Source organism: Diorhabda sublineata, chromosome 6, assembly GCF_026230105.1.
Source record: "Diorhabda sublineata isolate icDioSubl1.1 chromosome 6, icDioSubl1.1, whole genome shotgun sequence".
Lineage (NCBI taxonomy): Eukaryota > Metazoa > Arthropoda > Insecta > Coleoptera > Chrysomelidae > Diorhabda > Diorhabda sublineata.
Genome location: NC_079479.1, coordinates 35,195,284 through 35,217,744, shown reverse-complemented (window position 1 = coordinate 35,217,744; position 22,461 = coordinate 35,195,284). Strand labels below are relative to the sequence as shown.

At 31.1% G+C, this 22,461-nt stretch overlaps 1 protein-coding gene across 1 annotated transcript; it reads right to left on the bottom strand.

Annotated features, from left to right (window-relative positions):
• Positions 1-1,087: 1,087 nt before the first annotated feature.
• LOC130445035 (F-box/LRR-repeat protein 14) lies at positions 1,088-20,660 on the bottom strand. Its single transcript, XM_056780511.1, has 3 exons — positions 20,076-20,660; positions 10,735-11,073; positions 1,088-4,619 (listed from the first exon to the last, which is right to left on the bottom strand). Exons 1-3 carry the CDS (start codon positions 20,515-20,517, stop codon positions 4,060-4,062), a joined length of 1,341 nt encoding a protein of 446 aa, XP_056636489.1. The 5' UTR covers positions 20,518-20,660; the 3' UTR covers positions 1,088-4,059.
• Between the last annotated feature and the right edge of the window lie 1,801 nt (positions 20,661-22,461).

Sequence of the window (22,461 nt, the reverse complement as noted above, 5' to 3'; positions counted from 1 at the left end):
CGAGGGTAATTCAATTAATATTTTCATTGATTATACTTTTACGATGTTGTCAAATTATAATTTTTTTAGTAGATACAAGGAAAAAATTTGATATGATCGATATGATGTTCTTATAGCGTATAAAAAAAATTGTTTACCAATGTTGCCAATTTAGTATTCTTTCACTAGACTCAAAAAAAATTTCTTTTGGACAACAGGATCGTGTTTGAGGCATTAAGTAGTATTACAACGTTGCCATTCACTTTTTATATCTTAGATCCCGTGAAATAATTTGGATTTGAAAAATTTTGTTGATTTTATGGGTTTTACATCGTTGTCATTTATTTATTTTGTCGTGGAATGGAAGAAATAATTCAGGTTTTCAAATTATTTTCAAACTACCAGTACAATCAACAGAAATATTGAGAAAATAAATTTTTCAACGTTGCCAATTTAGTAATTTTTTATTAGTTACAAGGAAAAATGTCGAATTTTGAAAAAAAACTAGGACTTGTGCACTTTACATTGTTGTCATTCAATTATTTTATCTCTAAACTCAAGAAATAATTTAGATTTTGATTTTTTTTTCGAAAATACGAGAAGAATCGATCGAAATATCGAGAAAATCTTTTGCGACGTTGCCAAATTTGATAATATTTCATTAAATGCAAAGAAAAATGTCGAATTTTGAAAAAATTGATATTGAGGAAAATTTATGTTTTACATCGTTGCCATTCAATCATTTTATCTCTAAACTCAAGAAATAATTTAGATTTTGATTTTTTGTTTCGAAAATACGAGAAGAATCGATCGAAATATCGAGAAAATGTTTTGCAACGTTGCGAAATTTGATAATATTTCATTAAATGCAAAGAAAAATGTCGAATTTTGAAAAAATTGATATTGAGGAGAATTTATGTTTTACATCGTTGCCATTCAATCATTTTGTCTTTAAACTCAAAAAATAATTTAGATTTTGATTTTTTTTTTCGAAAATACGAGAAGAATCGATCGAAATATCGAGAAAATGTTTTGCAACGTTGTCAAATTTGATAATATTTCATTAAATGCAAAGAAAAATGTCGAATTTTGAAAAAATTGATATTGAGGAGAATTTATGTTTTACATCGTTGCCATTCAATCATTTTATATCTAAACTCAAGAAATAATTTAGATTTTGATTTTTTTTTTTCGAAAATACGAGAAGAATCGATCGAAATATCGAGAAAATGTTTTGCAACGTTGCCAAATTTGGTAATATTTCATTAAATGCAAAGAAAAATGTCGAATTTTGAAAAAATTGATATTGAGGAAAATTTATGTTTTACATCGTTGCCATTCAATCATTTTATCTCTAAACTCAAGAAATAATTTAGATTTTGATTTTTTTTTCGAAAATACGAGAAGAATCGATCGAAATATCGAGAAAATGTTTTGCAACGTTGCGAAATTTGATAATATTTCATTAAATGCAAAGAAAAATGTCGAATTTTGAAAAAATTGATATTGAGGAGAATTTATGTTTTACATCGTTGCCATTCAATCATTTTATCTCTAAACTCAAGAAATAATTTAGATTTTGATTTTTTTTTTCGAAAATACGAGAAGAATCGATCGAAATATCGAGAAAATGTTTTGCAACGTTGTCAAATATGGTAATATTTCATTAGATACAAAGAAAAATGTCGAATTTTGAAAAAATTGATATTGAGGAAAATTTATGTTTTACATCGTTGCCATTCAATCATTTTATCTCTAAACTCAAGAAATAATTTAGATTTTGATTTTTTGTTTCGAAAATACGAGAAGAATCGATCGAAATATCGAGAAAATGTTTTGCAACGTTGCGAAATTTGATAATATTTCATTAAATGCAAAGAAAAATGTCGAATTTTGAAAAAATTGATATTGAGGAGAATTTATGTTTTACATCGTTGCCATTCAATCATTTTATCTCTAAACTCAAGAAATAATTTAGATTTTGATTTTTTTTTTCGAAAATACGAGAAGAATCGATCGAAATATCGAGAAAATGTTTTGCAACGTTGTCAAATATGGTAATATTTCATTAGATACAAAGAAAAATGTCGAATTTTGAAAAAATTGATATTGAGGAAAATTTATGTTTTACATCGTTGCCATTCAATCATTTTATCTCTAAACTCAAGAAATAATTTAGATTTTGATTTTTTGTTTCGAAAATACGAGAAGAATCGATCGAAATATCGAGAAAATGTTTTGCAACGTTGCGAAATTTGATAATATTTCATTAAATGCAAAGAAAAATGTCGAATTTTGAAAAAATTGATATTGAGGAGAATTTATGTTTTACATCGTTGCCATTCAATCATTTTATCTCTAAACTCAAGAAATAATTTAGATTTTGATTTTTTTTTTCGAAAATACGAGAAGAATCGATCGAAATATCGAGAAAATGTTTTGCAACGTTGTCAAATATGGTAATATTTCATTAGATACAAAGAAAAATGTCGAATTTTGAAAAAATTGATATTGAGGAAAATTTATGTTTTACATCGTTGCCATTCAATCATTTTATCTCTAAACTCAAGAAATAATTTAGATTTTGATTTTTTGTTTCGAAAATACGAGAAGAATCGATCGAAATATCGAGAAAATGTTTTGCGACGTTGCGAAATTTGATAATATTTCATTAAATGCAAAGAAAAATGTCGGATTTTGAAAAAATTGATATTGAGGAGAATTTATGTTTTACATCGTTGCCATTCAATCATTTTATCTCTAAACTCAAGAAATAATTTAGATTTTGATTTTTTTTTTCGAAAATACGAGAAGAATCGATAGAAATATCGAGAAAATGTTTTGCAACGTTGTCAAATTTAGTAATATTTCACTAGATGCAAAGAAAAATGTCGACTTTTCAAAAAATTGATATTGAGGAAAATTTATGTTTTACATCGTTGCCATTCAATCATTTTATCTCTAAACTCAAGAAATAATTTAGATTTTGATTTTTTGTTTCGAAAATACGAGAAGAATCGATCGAAATATCGAGAAAATGTTTTGCAACGTTGTCAAATATGGTAATATTTCATTAGATACAAAGAAAAATGTCGAATTTTGAAAAAATTGATATTGAGGAAAATTTATGTTTTACATCGTTGCCATTCAATCATTTTATCTCTAAACTCAAGAAATAATTTAGATTTTGATTTTTTGTTTCGAAAATACGAGAAGAATCGATCGAAATATCGAGAAAATGTTTTGCGACGTTGCGAAATTTGATAATATTTCATTAAATGCAAAGAAAAATGTCGGATTTTGAAAAAATTGATATTGAGGAGAATTTATGTTTTACATCGTTGCCATTCAATCATTTTATCTCTAAACTCAAGAAATAATTTAGATTTTGATTTTTTTTTTCGAAAATACGAGAAGAATCGATAGAAATATCGAGAAAATGTTTTGCAACGTTGTCAAATTTAGTAATATTTCACTAGATGCAAAGAAAAATGTCGACTTTTCAAAAAAATTGATATTTAGGAAAATTGATGTTTTACACCGTTGCCATTCAATCATTTTGTCATAAAACCCAAGAAAAAATTCAGATTTTGATTTTTTTTTCGAAAATATGAGATGAATCAATCGAAATATCGAGAAAATGTTTTGCAACGTTGTCAGATTTGGTAATATTTCATTAGATGCAAAGAAAAATGTCGAATTTTGAAAAAAAATCAACATCCAGTCAAATTTATACGTAATACATCGTTGCCATTTACTTATTTAGTCGTAGAACCCAAGAAATAATTTGTTTTTCGAAATTAATCGCATTTACAAGGTAATTCAACCAATATATGAAGAAAAAAATTTCCTCCCAACGTTGCCAACGTTCCATATTTGTTTCAAAGTCACTTTTTTTTCGAGAAAATTATACCACACGTACATTATCACCGGATCACCGTATTTTTTTTGCCCATCATTCGAACGACAAAAAAAAAAAAACAAAAATAAAATAACAAACAACAACAATCGTCGATAGAGAGAAGCGCGCGTTTCGACCAACTTCGTAAAACTCATCCAGGATATCTAGAGGAACGCGTTTCACCTAACGTGCCACAATCCGAGATTCAAAACGCTCAATTGCGGCAATTTCATAACTTTTTCTAGTCCTACGGTAGTTATTTTAGTACAACCGTACAAATCTATACACTTTAACCTGGTGAGCGCCTCGGCTATGTTCGTTAAACCTTTATCCGTCACTCTGCTACATTGTCCTATATTCAAAGTTTCCAAATCGTGCAAAGTGTTCGATATTTTGGCCAAACCTTCGTCCGAAATTTGGCACGCACTCAAAGACAAACTTTTCAAATTGAACAAACCTTGCGAGATGTGCACCAAGGCCTGATCGCCGATTTTGTCGCAAAACGACACGTCCAACGAAGATATCCTCGAACCGCCTTCGGCCAAATACGCCATACCTATGTCGGAGATGTTGTCGCAAGAACGAAGATTCAATTCGCGAAGATTCGACATTTTTGCCAGGTGTTTTAGGCCGCTGTCGGTGATGCTGATGCAAAAACTGAGGTTGATCGATTTTAACGATGTTAAACCGGTCGCGTGCTTCAGAGCTTCGTCCGAAAGTCTTTGGCAATCCTGCAGACCTGAAACAACGAGGAAACGACGTTATAGACCTACACATCTAGATCTACAATCGAATTCATACAAAACAACGCGAGTATCAACTCGAAATACGCGACACCATCGAGATTTCCATGCGACATAACCTCCAAAAACTTGAAGTAGCTTTTGGAGTTACACACATTTTGAACTGTTTCGAATGCGTGTCTGTAGACCAATCAGTGTAGCCGTCGCCTACATTTGCTCTAACTCGGGAAAGCTGCAGCTGAAGAAACAAACACCGTTCTTTAGAACTGTTAGAAATAGGAATTAGCTCCCCTAGGTCATTTCTAACGCCGGGAGGACCTGACAAGACATAATTAGAACAAAATAATGCTTCCTGGAAGGCTTCAACGTGGATTTCCTTCAGAAACCTCGACGGAACGGATCTAATGGTGTCCAGGATCTCCAAATGAGCTGGGAGAACAAAAAAAAGTCCTTAGTACGACTAAATATGATGCTGAACTGGTTTTTCTCAAGGAATCGGTCGTGAAAAAGACCGAGTAGAAAATTTCAAGTCGTGATGGAGCTTCCAAGGATCCTCGAGTGGTTCAAAATAGGAATCAGCTCCCCCTAGGTCATTTCTAACGCCAGGAGGACCTGACAAGACATAATTAGAACAAAATAATGCTTTCTGGAAGGCTTCAACGTGGATTTCCTTCAAAGACCTCGACGGAACGGATCTAATGGTGTCCAGAATCTCCAAACGAGCTGAGAGAACAAAAAGAAGTCCGTAGTACGACTAAATATGATGCTGAACTGGTTTTTCTCAAGGAATCGGTCGTGAAAAAGACCGAGTAGAAAATTTCAAGTCGTGATGGAGCTTCCAAGGATCCTCGAGTGGTTCAAAATAGGAATCAGCTCCCCCTAGGTCATTTCTAACGCCGGGAGGACCTGACAAGACATAATTAGAACAAGATATGCTTCCTGGAAGGCTTCAACTTGGATTTCCTTCAGAAACCTCGTCGTAACGGATCTAATGGTGTCCAGGATCTCCAAATGAGCTGGGAGAACAAAAAGAAGTCCTTAGTACGTCTAAATATGATGCTGAACTGGTTTTTCTCAAGGAATCGGTCGTGAAAAAGACCGAGTAGAAAATTTCAAGTCGTGATGGAGCTTCCAAGGATCCTCGAGTGGTTCAAAATAGGAATCAGCTCCCCCTAGGTCATTTCTAACGCCAGGAGGACCTGACAAGACATAATTAGAACAAAATAATGCTTCCTGGAAGGCTTCAACGTGGATTTCCTTCAGAAACCTCGTCGTAACGGATCTAATGGTGTCCAGGATCTCCAAAAGAGCTGAGAGAACAAAAAAAAGTCCTTAGTACGACTAAATATGATGCTGAACTGGTTTTTGTCAAGGAATCGGTCGTGAAAAAGACCGAATAGAAAATTTCATGTCGTAATGGAGCTTCCAAGGATCCTCGAGTGGTTCAAAATAGGAATCAGCTCCCCCTAGGTCATTTCTAACGCCGGTAGGACCTGACAAGACATAATTAGAACAAAATAATGCTTCCTGGAAGGCTTCAACGTGGATTTCCTTCAGAAACCTCGTCGTAACGGATCTAATGGTGTCCAGGATCTCCAAAAGAGCTGAGAGAACAAAAAAAAGTCCTTAGTACGACTAAATATGATGCTGAACTGGTTTTTGTCAAGGAATCGGTCGTGAAAAAGACCGAATAGAAAATTTCATGTCGTAATGGAGCTTCCAAGGATCCTCGAGTGGTTCAAAATAGGAATCAGCTCCCCCTAGGTCATTTCTAACGCCGGTAGGACCTGACAAGACATAATTAGAACAAAATAATGCTTCCTGGAAGGCTTCAACGTGGATTTCCTTCAGAAACCTCGTCGTAACGGATCTAATGGTGTCCAGGATCTCCAAAAGAGCTGAGAGAACAAAAAAAAGTCCTTAGTACGACTAAATATGATGCTGAACTGGTTTTTGTCAAGGAATCGGTCGTGAAAAAGACCGAATAGAAAATTTCATGTCGTAATGGAGCTTCCAAGGATCCTCGAGTGGTTCAAAATAGGAATCAGCTCCCCCTAGGTCATTTCTAACGCCGGTAGGACCTGACAAGACATAATTAGAACAAAATAATGCTTCCTGGAAGGCTTCAACGTGGATTTCCTTCAGAAACCTCGTCGTAACGGATCTAATGGTGTCCAGGATCTCCAAAAGAGCTGAGAGAACAAAAAAAAGTCCTTAGTACGACTAAATATGATGCTGAACTGGTTTTTGTCAAGGAATCGGTCGTGAAAAAGACCGAATAGAAAATTTCATGTCGTAATGGAGCTTCCAAGGATCCTCGAGTGGTTCAAAATAGGAATCAGCTCCCCCTAGGTCATTTCTAACGCCGGTAGGACCTGACAAGACATAATTAGAACAAAATAATGCTTCCTGGAAGGCTTCAACGTGGATTTCCTTCAGAAACCTCGTCGTAACGGATCTAATGGTGTCCAGGATCTCCAAAAGAGCTGAGAGAACAAAAAAAAGTCCTTAGTACGACTAAATATGATGCTGAACTGGTTTTTCTCAAGGAATCGTCGTGAAAAAGACCGAGTAGAAAATTTCAAGTCGTGATGGAGTTTCCAAGGATCCTCGATTGGTTCAAAATAAGAATCAGCTCCCCCTAGGTCATTTCTAACGCTAGGAGGACCTGACAAGACATAATTAGAACAAGATATGCTTTCTGGAAGGCTTCAACGTGGATTTCCTTCAAAGACCTCGTCGTAACGGATCTAATGGTGTCCAGGATCTCCAAAAGAGCTGAGAGAACAAAAAAAAGTCCTTAGTACGACTAAATATGATGCTGAACTGGTTTTTCTCAAGGAATCGGTCGTGAAAAAGACCGAGTAGAAAATTTCAAGTCGTGATGGAGCTTCCAAGGATCCCCGAGTGGTTCAAAATAGTAAACAGCTCCCCCTAGGTCATTTCTAACGCTAAGAGGACCTGACAAGACATAATTAGAACAAAATAATGCTTCCTGGAAGGCTTCAACGTGGATTTCCTTCAGAAACCTCGTCGTAACGGATCTAATGGTGTCCAGGATCTCCAAATGAGCTGGGAGAACAAAAAAAAGTCCTTAGTGCGACTAAATATGATGCTGAACTGGTTTTTCTCAAGGAATCGGTCGTGAAAAAGACCGAGTAGAAAATTTCAAGTCGTGATGGAGCTTCCAAGGATCCTCGAGTGGTTCAAAATAGGAATCAGCTCCCCCTAGGTCATTTCTAACGCCGGTAGGACCTGACAAGACATAATTAGAACAAAATAATGCTTCCTGGAAGGCTTCAACGTGGATTTCCTTCAGAAACCTCGTCGTAACGGATCTAATGGTGTCCAGGATCTCCAAAAGAGCTGAGAGAACAAAAAAAAGTCCTTAGTACGACTAAATATGATGCTGAACTGGTTTTTGTCAAGGAATCGGTCGTGAAAAAGACCGAATAGAAAATTTCATGTCGTAATGGAGCTTCCAAGGATCCTCGAGTGGTTCAAAATAGGAATCAGCTCCCCCTAGGTCATTTCTAACGCCGGTAGGACCTGACAAGACATAATTAGAACAAAATAATGCTTCCTGGAAGGCTTCAACGTGGATTTCCTTCAGAAACCTCGTCGTAACGGATCTAATGGTGTCCAGGATCTCCAAATGAGCTGGGAGAACAAAAAAAAGTCCTTAGTGCGACTAAATATGATGCTGAACTGGTTTTTCTCAAGGAATCGGTCGTGAAAAAGACCGAGTAGAAAATTTCAAGTCGTGATGGAGCTTCCAAGGATCCTCGAGTGGTTCAAAATAGGAATCAGCTCCCCCTAGGTCATTTCTAACGCCGGTAGGACCTGACAAGACATAATTAGAACAAAATAATGCTTCCTGGAAGGCTTCAACGTGGATTTCCTTCAGAAACCTCGTCGTAACGGATCTAATGGTGTCCAGGATCTCCAAATGAGCTGGGAGAACAAAAAAAAGTCCTTAGTGCGACTAAATATGATGCTGAACTGGTTTTTCTCAAGGAATCGGTCGTGAAAAAGACCGAGTAGAAAATTTCAAGTCGTGATGGAGCTTCCAAGGATCCTCGAGTGGTTCAAAATAGGAATCAGCTCCCCCTAGGTCATTTCTAACGCCGGTAGGACCTGACAAGACATAATTAGAACAAAATAATGCTTCCTGGAAGGCTTCAACGTGGATTTCCTTCAGAAACCTCGTCGTAACGGATCTAATGGTGTCCAGGATCTCCAAAAGAGCTGAGAGAACAAAAAAAAGTCCTTAGTACGACTAAATATGATGCTGAACTGGTTTTTGTCAAGGAATCGGTCGTGAAAAAGACCGAATAGAAAATTTCATGTCGTAATGGAGCTTCCAAGGATCCCCGAGTGGTTGAAAATAGGAATCAGCTCCCCCTAGGTCATTTCTAACGCCGGTAGGACCTGACAAGACATAATTAGAACAAAATAATGCTTCCTGGAAGGCTTCAACGTGGATTTCCTTCAGAAACCTCGTCGTAACGGATCTAATGGTGTCCAGGATCTCCAAATGAGCTGGGAGAACAAAAAAAAGTCCTTAGTGCGACTAAATATGATGCTGAACTGGTTTTTCTCAAGGAATCGGTCGTGAAAAAGACCGAGTAGAAAATTTCAAGTCGTGATGGAGCTTCCAAGGATCCTCGAGTGGTTCAAAATAGGAATCAGCTCCCCCTAGGTCATTTCTAACGCCGGTAGGACCTGACAAGACATAATTAGAACAAAATAATGCTTCCTGGAAGGCTTCAACGTGGATTTCCTTCAGAAACCTCGTCGTAACGGATCTAATGGTGTCCAGGATCTCCAAAAGAGCTGAGAGAACAAAAAAAAGTCCTTAGTACGACTAAATATGATGCTGAACTGGTTTTTGTCAAGGAATCGGTCGTGAAAAAGACCGAATAGAAAATTTCATGTCGTAATGGAGCTTCCAAGGATCCCCGAGTGGTTGAAAATAGGAATCAGCTCCCCCTAGGTCATTTCTAACGCCGGTAGGACCTGACAAGACATAATTAGAACAAAATAATGCTTCCTGGAAGGCTTCAACGTGGATTTCCTTCAGAAACCTCGTCGTAACGGATCTAATGGTGTCCAGGATCTCCAAATGAGCTGGGAGAACAAAAAAAAGTCCTTAGTGCGACTAAATATGATGCTGAACTGGTTTTTCTCAAGGAATCGGTCGTGAAAAAGACCGAGTAGAAAATTTCAAGTCGTGATGGAGCTTCCAAGGATCCTCGAGTGGTTCAAAATAGGAATCAGCTCCCCCTAGGTCATTTCTAACGCCGGTAGGACCTGACAAGACATAATTAGAACAAAATAATGCTTCCTGGAAGGCTTCAACGTGGATTTCCTTCAGAAACCTCGTCGTAACGGATCTAATGGTGTCCAGGATCTCCAAAAGAGCTGAGAGAACAAAAAAAAGTCCTTAGTACGACTAAATATGATGCTGAACTGGTTTTTGTCAAGGAATCGGTCGTGAAAAAGACCGAATAGAAAATTTCATGTCGTAATGGAGCTTCCAAGGATCCCCGAGTGGTTGAAAATAGGAATCAGCTCCCCCTAGGTCATTTCTAACGCCGGTAGGACCTGACAAGACATAATTAGAACAAAATAATGCTTCCTGGAAGGCTTCAACGTGGATTTCCTTCAGAAACCTCGACGGAACGGATCTAATGGTGTCCAGGATCTCCAAATGAGCTGGGAGAACAAAAAGAAGTCCTTAGTACGACTAAATATGATACTGAACTGGATTTTTTCAAGGAATCGGTCGTGAAAAAGACCGAGTAGAAAATTTCAAGTCGTGATGGAGCTTCCAAGGATCCCCGAGTGGTTCAAAATAGTAAACAGCTCCCCCTAGGTCATTTCTAACGCTAAGAGGACCTGACAAGACATAATTAGAACAAAATAATGCTTCCTGGAAGGCTTCAACGTGGATTTCCTTGGAAAAATGTTTAAAAAACGATAATTTTTCTCCATATTTAGACGAAATTTAAAAAATTCTATACGATTATATAAAACCAACGTTGCCGTTTAACTTTTTTTGTCCCTATAACCATTGAAAAGCGATCGAATTTATCAATATTTTCTTACCTAAATATTCCAATGATTGATTCCCGAAAGCTAAATGTCCAATACCTTGATCGCTGATATGCCAGCAGCTTCTCAAATTCAGCCTCTTGAGTTTTTTCAATCCCCAAGCGATCAGCACCAAACCGGTATTGGTAACATTGCAACACCCGCCCAATTCCAACACTTCGAGATTCTTCAGATATTGAGCTATCCTGCTCAAGGAATTGTCGGTGACTTGTTTGCACAACGAGAGATTTAGTTGGGTGAGCGACGGACATTCGGATGCGAATCCGTGGGAGATACCGACGTCGGCAACGTTGTAACAACCGCTCAAATTCAGAGATTCCAAATTTGGTATGCCTGCAACAACGAGATAATTCAACCCCTGCGAAATTGGCTGGAGCGAGTCATGAAAATCGTTAATAAGGGGGTTTTTTGGGTGCGCTAATCAAATATTTGGGGTATTTATAGTTTTCGAAATGTTCAAAAAAGGGGTGTGCGAGGTACTGCGTATAAAATTTTGACTAGATTTGTCGACTGGTTTCTGTGAATGATCCACAGCAACATCCATTTATTTGTTCTAGTTAATTCTCAAAATGTTTTACAATTTTTACAATTTCGTACCAATTTTTCTATATTTATAAAAATTTTTCTTCGATTTTCATATTAATGAGCATTTTCTAATTTTTTTAATAATTTTCGTAAATTTCTTCTTAATTCTTATGATCTTTTCATACCAATTTTTCCATATTTTTCAAAAATTTTCCATTATCTCTACATTTGTCATATTATTATGATTTTTCTAAATTTTTTCATAATTCTATCAAAATTTTCGTAAATTTCTACTTAATTCTCGTAATATTTTCATTTTTCATACCAATTTTTCCATATTTTTCAAAAACTTTCCATAATTTCTCTTCAATTTTCATATTATTACGATTTTTCAAAATTTTTCCATACTTTTTCCTCGATCTTCATTTATTAAGAATTTTCTAAATTTTTTGACAATTTTCATAGTTTTTTCCATAATTTTCGTAAATTTCTTCTTAATTCTCGTAATCTTTTCATTTTTCATACCAATTTTTCCATATTTTTCAAAAACTTTCCATAATTTCTCTTCAATTTTCATATTATTACGATTTTTCAAAATTTTTCCATACTTTTTCCTCGATCTTCATTTATTAAGAATTTTCTAAATTTTTTGACAATTTTCATAGTTTTTCCATAATTTTCGTAAATTTCTTCTTAATTCTCGTAATATTTTCATTTTTCATACCAATTTTTCCATATTTTTCAAAAACTTTCCATAATTTCTCTTCAATTTTCATATTATTACGATTTTTCAAAATTTTTCCATACTTTTTCCTCGATCTTTATTTATTAAGAATTTTCTAAATTTTTTGACAATTTTCATAGTTTTTCCATAATTTTCGTAAATATCTTCTTAATTCTCGTAATCTTTTCATTTTTCATACCAATTTTTCCATATTTTTCAAAAACTTTCCATAATTTCTCTTCAATTTTCATATTATTACGATTTTTCAAAATTTTTCCATACTTTTTCCTCGATCTTTATTTATTAAGAATTTTCTAAATTTTTTGACAATTTTCATAGTTTTTCCATAATTTTCGTAAATTTCTTCTTAATTCTCGTAATATTTTCATTTTTCATACCAATTTTTCCATATTTTTCAAAAACTTTCCATAATTTCTCTTCAATTTTCATATTATTACGATTTTTCAAAATTTTTCCATACTTTTTCCTCGATCTTTATTTATTAAGAATTTTCTAAATTTTTTGACAATTTTCATAGTTTTTCCATAATTTTCGTAAATATCTTCTTAATTCTCGTAATCTTTTCATTTTTCATACCAATTTTTCCATATTTTTCAAAAACTTTCCATAATTTCTCTTCAATTTTCATATTATTACGATTTTTCAAAATTTTTCCATACTTTTTCCTCGATCTTTATTTATTAAGAATTTTCTAAATTTTTTGACAATTTTCATAGTTTTTCCATAATTTTCGTAAATTTCTTCTTAATTCTCGTAATCTTTTCATTTTTCATACCAATTTTTCCATATTTTTCAAAAACTTTCCATAATTTCTCTTCAATTTTCATATTATTACGATTTTTCAAAATTTTTCCATACTTTTTCCTCGATCTTCATTTATTAAGAATTTTCTAAATTTTTTGACAATTTTCATAGTTTTTCCATAATTTTCGTAAATTTCTTCTTAATTCTCGTAATCTTTTCATTTTTCATACCAATTTTTCCATATTTTTCAAAAACTTTCCATAATTTCTCTTCAATTTTCATATTATTACGATTTTTCAAAATTTTTCCATACTTTTTCCTCGATCTTTATTTATTAAGAATTTTCTAAATTTTTTGACAATTTTCATAGTTTTTCCATAATTTTCGTAAATATCTTCTTAATTCTCGTAATCTTTTCATTTTTCATACCAATTTTTCCATATTTTTCAAAAACTTTCCATAATTTCTCTTCAATTTTCATATTATTACGATTTTTCAAAATTTTTCCATACTTTTTCCTCGATCTTCATTTATTAATAATTTTCTAAATTTTTTGACAATTTTCATAGTTTTTCTATAATTTTCGTAAATTTCTTCTTAATTCTCGTAACATTTTCATTTTTCATACCTATTTTTCCATATTTTCAAAAATTTTCCATAATTTCTCTTCAATTTTCATATTACGATTTTTCTAAATTTTCCATAAATCTTTCAAAATTTTCGTAAATTTCTTTTTAATTCTCGTAATCTTTTTATTTTCCATATTTTTGTCGAAATTCTGAAAATGTTTCACAATTTTTATAATTTCATACTAATTTTTCTATATTTTTCCATACTTTTTCCTCGATCTTCATATTAGAAAGAATTTTCTAAATTTTTTGATAAATTTTGTGGTTTTTCCAAAATTTTCGTAAATTTCTATTTAATTCTCGTAATCTTTTTATTTTCCATATTTTTGTCGAAATTCTGAAAATGTTTCACAATTTTTATAATTTCATACTAATTTTTCTATATTTTTCCATACTTTTTCCTCGATCTTCATATTAGAAAGAATTTTCTAAATTTTTTGATAAATTTTGTGGTTTTTCCAAAATTTTCGTAAATTTCTATTTAATTCTCGTAATCTTTTTATTTTTCTATAATTTTGTCGAAATTCTGAAAATTTTTATAATCTCATACCAATTTTTCTATATTTTTCAAAATTTTTCTATATTTTTCAAAATTTTTCTATAATTTTTCCTGGACCTTCATTTATTAAGAATTTTCTAAATTTTTTGACAATTTTCATAGTTTTTCCATAATTTTCGTAAATTTCTTCTTAATTCTATTAATCTTTTCATTTTTGATACTAATTTTCCATATTTTTCAAAAATTTTTCATAATTTCTCTTCAATTTTCATATTGTTACGATTTTTCAAAATTTTTCCATAAATCTTTCAAAATTATCGAAAATGTCTTTTTAATTCTCGTAATCTATTTATTTTTCATACCAATTTTTCTATATTTTTCCATACTTTTTCCTCGATCTTCATATTATAAAGAATTTTCTAAATTTTTTGACAATTTTCGTAGTTTTTACAAAATTTTCGTAAATTTTTTCTTAATTCTCATAATCTTTTTATTTTTCATATCAATTTTTCAAAAATTTTCCATAATTTCTCTACATTTGTCATATTATTATGATTTTTCTGAATTTCTTCATAATTATTTCAAAATTTTCGTAATTTCTTCTTTCGTCTATCGTCATTTTCATAAACGTATTTTATCAATTTTTTCATTATTTTCTAATTTTTTCCATAATCTTCATGATTGTTAATAATCTTCGTCATTTCTTTTCAATTCTCATAATTTTTCATTTTTTTTGGTTATTTTATCAATTTTTTAATAATTTTTAAAATTTTTACATTATATCTCCCCAATTTTCTTAATTTTCATTTTACCTCGAATATTCTAAATTTTCCATAATTTTTATTATTTCAATTTCCTATAAGTTTGCTGATTTTCTTAATTTCTTCATAATTTTTGTAATTTTTTCAAAATCTTCATAATTTCTTCTTAAATCTAATAAATTTTATAATCGCTATTTTATTAATATTTCCATTAATTATAAAATTTCACTATAATTTTCCACGATTTTTTAATTTTTTAATAACTTTCGAACTTCATTCCAATTTTCATGATTTTTTCATAATTTTTCAATAATCTCTCCGTAATTCTCATATTTCTTTACAATTTTCCTAACTTTAACCGGATTTTCTTCATTATTCATATGAAAATACCCTCATTATATAACGACCAGTTTCGATCTATTTGAATCTCATCAGGACAGCGTATCACTTCAGCAATATTTAATTTTAAATTCAACAACTTGATCAATGATATTTAATTTGTATAGGAAACACGTAAAAAATAATTACCCTACTAAGTAATAGCATTTTAAACAAAAATAACAAAAAACAATTTTCACTAGAAGATAAATTTCAATTATTTGTCTTTCGAAGGTATATAACACCTCAAAACATCAAATACAGTTCCTCTGACCGGTTTAGACTCATTCAGATCTCATCAGCACAGTTCACAAAATGTTGGATACGATGATAATTAATTCGTAACGTTTATCGATATTTTTGAAAATAATTAACCAAAAAAAACCACATCTGGAAAGTTGTAACGCTTCAGAAGAACCATCTGATTGGAAACTATATATTTTGAAAACACTAGTTACAAGGTGATCTCGAAAACTACGATATTTACAATTTTATAAAAAAAAAACAATTCAATCGTAGCACTGAATACTAGTTACAACAGATGTTCCTCGATTATTTTAATTTTAGAATGATGCACTGACTTAAGAATGACGCAACCACCACGAATAGTAGATTTCAATTAAATATGAACAGCAATATAATAAATGCCAGTGGGTAATGCAGAAACATAATTAACTCTATTTATTTTTTTGTAAACTAATTGAAACAAATTTGTTTTTTATGTGTATAAAAAGACCTTGTAACACGTTATACAGTTCGACACTCGTATAAATGAGTCGATTTTTGTCAAAATACGAAAAAACTGAGTAAAAACATGTTTTCAAATATTTTTTTAAAATACGAGGGTCGTTACATAAGTTTCGATATACGTTACTAATTTACGTCATTACGATCCTAAATATTTTTATCAAAATACGAAATAACTGAGTAAAAACATGTTTTTAAATATTTTTTTTAAATACGAGGGTCGTTACATAAGTTTCGATATACGTTACTAATTTACGTCATTACGATCCTAAATATTTTTGTCAAAATACGAAAAAACTGAGTAAAAACATGTTTTTGAATATTTTTTTTAAATACGAGGGTCGTTACATAAGTTTCGATATACGTTACTAATTTACGTCATTACGATCCTAAATATTTTTGTCAAAATACGAAAAAACTGAGTAAAAACATGTTTTTGAATATTTTTTTTAAATACGAGGGTCGTTACATAAGTTTCGAGATATATTACTAATTTACGTCATTACGATCCTAAATATTTTTATCAAAATACTAAAAAACTGAGTAAAAACATGTTTTTGAATATTTTTTTAAAATACGAGGGTCGTTACATAAGTTTCGAGATACGTTATTAATTTACGTCATTACGATCCTAAATATTTTTGTCAAAATACGAAAAAACTGAGTAAAAACATGTTTTTAAATATTTTTTTTTAAATACGAGGGTCTCTACATAAGTTTCGAGATACATTAATAATTTACGTCATTACGATCCTAAATATTTTTGTCAAAATACGAAAAAACTGAGTAAAAACATGTTTTTGAATATTTTTTTTAAATACGAGGGTCGTTACATAAGTTTCGATATACGTTACTAATTTACGTCATTACGATCCTAAATATTTTTGTCAAAATACGAAAAAACTGAGTAAAAACATGTTTTTGAATATTTTTTTAAAATACGAGGGTCGTTACATAAGTTTCGAGATACGTTATTAATTTACGTCATTACGATCCTAAATATTTTTATCAAAATACGAAATAACTGAGTAAAAACATGTTTTTAAATATTTTTTTAAAATACGAGGGTCGTTACATAAGTTTCGAGATACGTTATTAATTTACGTCATTACGATCCTAAATATTTTTATCAAAATACGAAATAACTGAGTAAAAACATGTGTTTAAATATTTTTTTAAAATACGAGGGTCGTTACATAAGTTTCGAGATATATTACTAATTTACGTCATTACGATCCTAAATATTTTTATCAAAATACGAAATAACTGAGTAAAAACATGTTTTTGAATATTTTTTTTAAATACGAGGGTCGTTACATAAGTTTCGAGATATATTACTAATTTACGTCATTACGATCCTAAATATTTTTGTCAAAATACGAAAAAACTGAGTAAAAACATGTTTTTGAATATTTTTTTTAAATACGAGGGTCGTTACATAAGTTTCGATATACGTTACTAATTTACGTCATTACGATCCTAAATATTTTTGTCAAAATACGAAAAAACTGAGTAAAAACATGTTTTTAAATATTTTTTTTAAATACGAGGGTCGTTACATAAGTTTCGATATACGTTACTAATTTACGTCATTACGATCCTAAATATTTTTGTCAAAATACGAAAAAACTGAGTAAAAACATGTTTTTGAATATTTTTTTTTAAATACGAGGGTCGTTACATAAGTTTCGAGATACGTTACCAATTTACGTCATTACGATCCTAAATATTTTTGTCAAAATACGAAAAAACTGAGTAAAAACATGTTTTTAAATATTTTTTTTAAATACGAGGGTCGTTACATAAGTTTCGATATACGTTACTAATTTACGTCATTACGATCCTAAATATTTTTATCAAAATACGAAATAACTGAGTAAAAACATGTTTTTAAATATTTTTTTTAAATACGAGGGTCGTTACATAAGTTTCGATATACGTTACTAATTTACGTCATTACGATCCTAAATATTTTTGTCAAAATACGAAAAAACTGAGTAAAAACATGTTTTTGAATATTTTTTTTAAATACGAGGGTCGTTACATAAGTTTCGATATACGTTACTAATTTACGTCATTACGATCCTAAATATTTTTGTCAAAATACGAAAAAACTGAGTAAAAACATGTTTTTGAATATTTTTTTTAAATACGAGGGTCGTTACATAAGTTTCGAGATATATTACTAATTTACGTCATTACGATCCTAAATATTTTTATCAAAATACTAAAAAACTGAGTAAAAACATGTTTTTGAATATTTTTTTAAAATACGAGGGTCGTTACATAAGTTTCGAGATACGTTATTAATTTACGTCATTACGATCCTAAATATTTTTGTCAAAATACGAAAAAACTGAGTAAAAACATGTTTTTAAATATTTTTTTTTAAATACGAGGGTCTCTACATAAGTTTCGAGATACATTAATAATTTACGTCATTACGATCCTAAATATTTTTGTCAAAATACGAAAAAACTGAGTAAAAACATGTTTTTGAATATTTTTTTTAAATACGAGGGTCGTTACATAAGTTTCGATATACGTTACTAATTTACGTCATTACGATCCTAAATATTTTTGTCAAAATACGAAAAAACTGAGTAAAAACATGTTTTTGAATATTTTTTTAAAATACGAGGGTCGTTACATAAGTTTCGAGATACGTTATTAATTTACGTCATTACGATCCTAAATATTTTTATCAAAATACGAAATAACTGAGTAAAAACATGTTTTTAAATATTTTTTTAAAATACGAGGGTCGTTACATAAGTTTCGAGATACGTTATTAATTTACGTCATTACGATCCTAAATATTTTTATCAAAATACGAAATAACTGAGTAAAAACATGTGTTTAAATATTTTTTTAAAATACGAGGGTCGTTACATAAGTTTCGAGATATATTACTAATTTACGTCATTACGATCCTAAATATTTTTATCAAAATACGAAATAACTGAGTAAAAACATGTTTTTGAATATTTTTTTTAAATACGAGGGTCGTTACATAAGTTTCGAGATATATTACTAATTTACGTCATTACGATCCTAAATATTTTTGTCAAAATACGAAAAAACTGAGTAAAAACATGTTTTTGAATATTTTTTTTTAAATACGAGGGTCGTTACATAAGTTTCGAGATACGTTACCAATTTACGTCATTACGATCCTAAATATTTTTGTCAAAATACGAAAAAACTGAGTAAAAACATGTTTTTGAATATTTTTTTTTAAATACGAGGGTCGTTACATAAGTTTCGAGATACGTTACCAATTTACGTCATTACGATCCTAAATATTTTTGTCAAAATACGAAAAAACTGAGTAAAAACATGTTTTTAAATATTTTTTTTAAATACGAGGGTCGTTACATAAGTTTCGATATACGTTACTAATTTACGTCATTACGATCCTAAATATTTTTATCAAAATACGAAATAACTGAGTAAAAACATGTTTTCAAATATTTTTTTAAAATACGAGGGTCGTTACATAAGTTTCGAGATACGTTATTAATTTACGTCATTACGATCCTAAATATTTTTATCAAAATACGAAAAAACTGAGTAAAAACATGTTTTTGAATATTTTTTTTAAATACGAGGGTCGTTACATAAGTTTCGAGATACATTACGAAGTGGTCAAAAAATGGAATTAAATCGCGAACGTTTCGACTTTCGGTTATGGATTTCGTCAATATTTGTCTGTGAAAAAGTTGAGTTCGAGTCGAAAACTAAAAAACAATCGATTGTATGGATATTTCAAGAAAAACCGAATCTGTTCGCGTTGAATGAAATGGTCGCCTGGTTTTTCGAAATAACATGAACGTATCGCCTCTGGAAGGTAAAGAAAATCAGTTAAACCAACCTCGGAAGATGGATCAACCCATCAGCTCAAACGAGAACGGTTTCTAACAGTCCAAACATCGAATTAATAAGTTATCCGTCGTACAGTTCTTGTTCGGCACCTAATTATTTATTATTTTTGACGTAGGATGAAAATAAACGTTTTTTTATAACTAAAGAAGGGGTTGAAACGTTTAAATCACACTCAAATATATTTAAAATAACTTTTTAGGTTATGTAAATCTTCCCAATTTTCGACTAACCCTCGTACAACGCTTTTTTCGTTGTTTTTTTCGAATTTCATATGAAAATCTTATAGATTATAATAAAAACATTCAAAGAAATATTCGAGACGTTTTTCTATTAGTTAACTAATAGATTTACATTTGATGTCCTTGAAAACCAGTTCGAATACAACAAGTATTATAGGATTTTTTTTAAAAAATGAAATTTACCTTGAATAACATCCCTGAGCGACCTTCTCAAACTCAAAACTTGTACTTTTTTAATTCCTCGCCTAACTAAAGAGGCAAACAACGACGGATTAGCTCTACGTAAATGTAATTTAGCTTCGACTCCTCTCCAAACCGATTTATTATAAGCAGCATCTCTCCAAGTAGTACAAACTTGCGCCACCCTCCCTTTATCCCTCACATCCAAATAACTAAAAATAATCGCCAAAATCTCCGGGTACAAACAAGAAATATGAGTTTTTCCAGAATCGAGTTCCGTTTGTTCTTCATCGTAAGTTCGATGTTGAACGAATTCTTGAATATGGAACCTGTGCGGAAGGTGGTACGGCTGGTACCTTGTATGGTGGTGGCGTAGTAAAGCCGCCGTAGATAACAAGGGCACTGGTAACTCCGTAAACAACACTTGCGTCGGGTCTTCCATCATGATTCCGATTCGAACCGCACAACACACGATTTCACGTACGAATTATCATAATAATTAAAACGTCCTTTACACTTCGACGCCTCGAACAGAACTGGTTTCGTGCGGATGGCATGCTAGATACCAACGCAAAGTCGAGACGGAATGTGGTGTCATTGGCTGGCGTGCGCACCACGTGACGTACTAGTTTCTGTAACCGGTGGGGGATACATTTGAATTGGGTAACGAGACTGTTATTCAAATTAGTTAAGCTTTCCAAACGTTCAAGCGAAACCGATCGATCATTTCCTTTTCTTTCTTTTAAAAATAATTAGAAATATTGACAAATTGAAAATTCGCCTAAATGATAAAAATAATTTTAATTCTTCGTAATATTATTTTACATTCGATTTGTCTTTCCTCATATATATATAAATATATATATGTGATTTAGTTAAAATGGTACGAAAAATAGTAAATCCTACATATCAGTATTCAATATAGGTGATATACAAAAACTATTTTCGCGTTACCTTTTTAAAATAAATCGCGCCGACTACGAGATGAAGTCTCGAATTGTGATTCGTCGGACTCGTATCGATTCGGTTACTCACGGCGGCATTTTTAAGTTCCACGAGGTAACTTCGGTATTCTCCCCACTACAGGCGCCCTAACTATAGTTCAAGAAGGGATGATTGTTGATCCCGAAAGAATTTCAAATATTTCCGAATTATAGAAATTCTTTTAATAGACCTGGTAATTCGAACAATTCGAATTACATTGAATTTTAAACTTTTAAATCATTATTTGAGATAATATAACCTAAAAGTTTACAATATAAAGTTATTTTTTCGTTACTTTTCTTCTAGGTAGAAAAAATGATCGTTTTAATATAAAAAACTGTTTTTTTTTTATTTATTTATAGTTCTCGGGGTTTTCGTGCGTGTTTTCTCACAATTTCTCTACGAATTTGCGTGAACCATCGCGATATCCATGTAATAAATTTTAAAATTATTTATTGCTCAAAGGTCGAGGTAAATAGCACGTGACGCGAGGGGCGTACTGCGCTTGATCAGTTTGTATTTCTTATTGTATTATAAATCAAATGAACGAACACTTAAGAAGAAAACAAATAACTTTTTTTAAAACATATTTCTATTACTTTTATCATTTACATGCTCAATCATTTTCTATTTCTATGAAACATCGCACTCTTATCTTATCTACATTGCTAGAACAATAAATAAGAAAAAAACAAGAACATAACTTCAAAATATCTCCTTGAATTTTCAAGCAGATATATCGTTTCAAGAAACTTATAGTTTCATCTCACTTCTACGTTAAAATTTGCCATTTTACATCCTTGTTGCCGTGCTGTCGATGTGACTCTATTTAAATTTGAAAATAGACTGAGAAAACAAACTATATATTGACGTATATATTTGTTCATTGTAAATATAAATTAAAATGTTGTAACTTTATTCAATTATATATAAATATTACGAAATTGTATATTCGGATGCATTAAAGAGATAACTCAAAGTATTGAATAAACTGGAAGCATTAAAAGTTTATTTTATTATTGAAATCGTAATCAGTTATTATTTAAAAACGTTTTTGTTATCTAAAATAGTTCAATAATAATCAAAATATAAATATTTTAAGCTATCTTTATGAATAATATTTCAATTTTAATTAAAAAATTTTTGAATGTATGATTCTTAAAGAAAACTCTGTATTTCAATATGTATATTTCAATAAAATTCCAATACTGCCATATTTTACAGTTTTCTGTATTCTTATTTTTACATTTCAAGAATAATTATTATACTCGTTCGTAGATGGCGCGTAAAGAAGTTTATTATGCTCCATATCATGTCCAATTGTGATGTAGACATATAAAATAAGATTTAGCTGGAATTTACAGTTAGGATTGAATATAGAACATAATACATTATTAAAAATAGG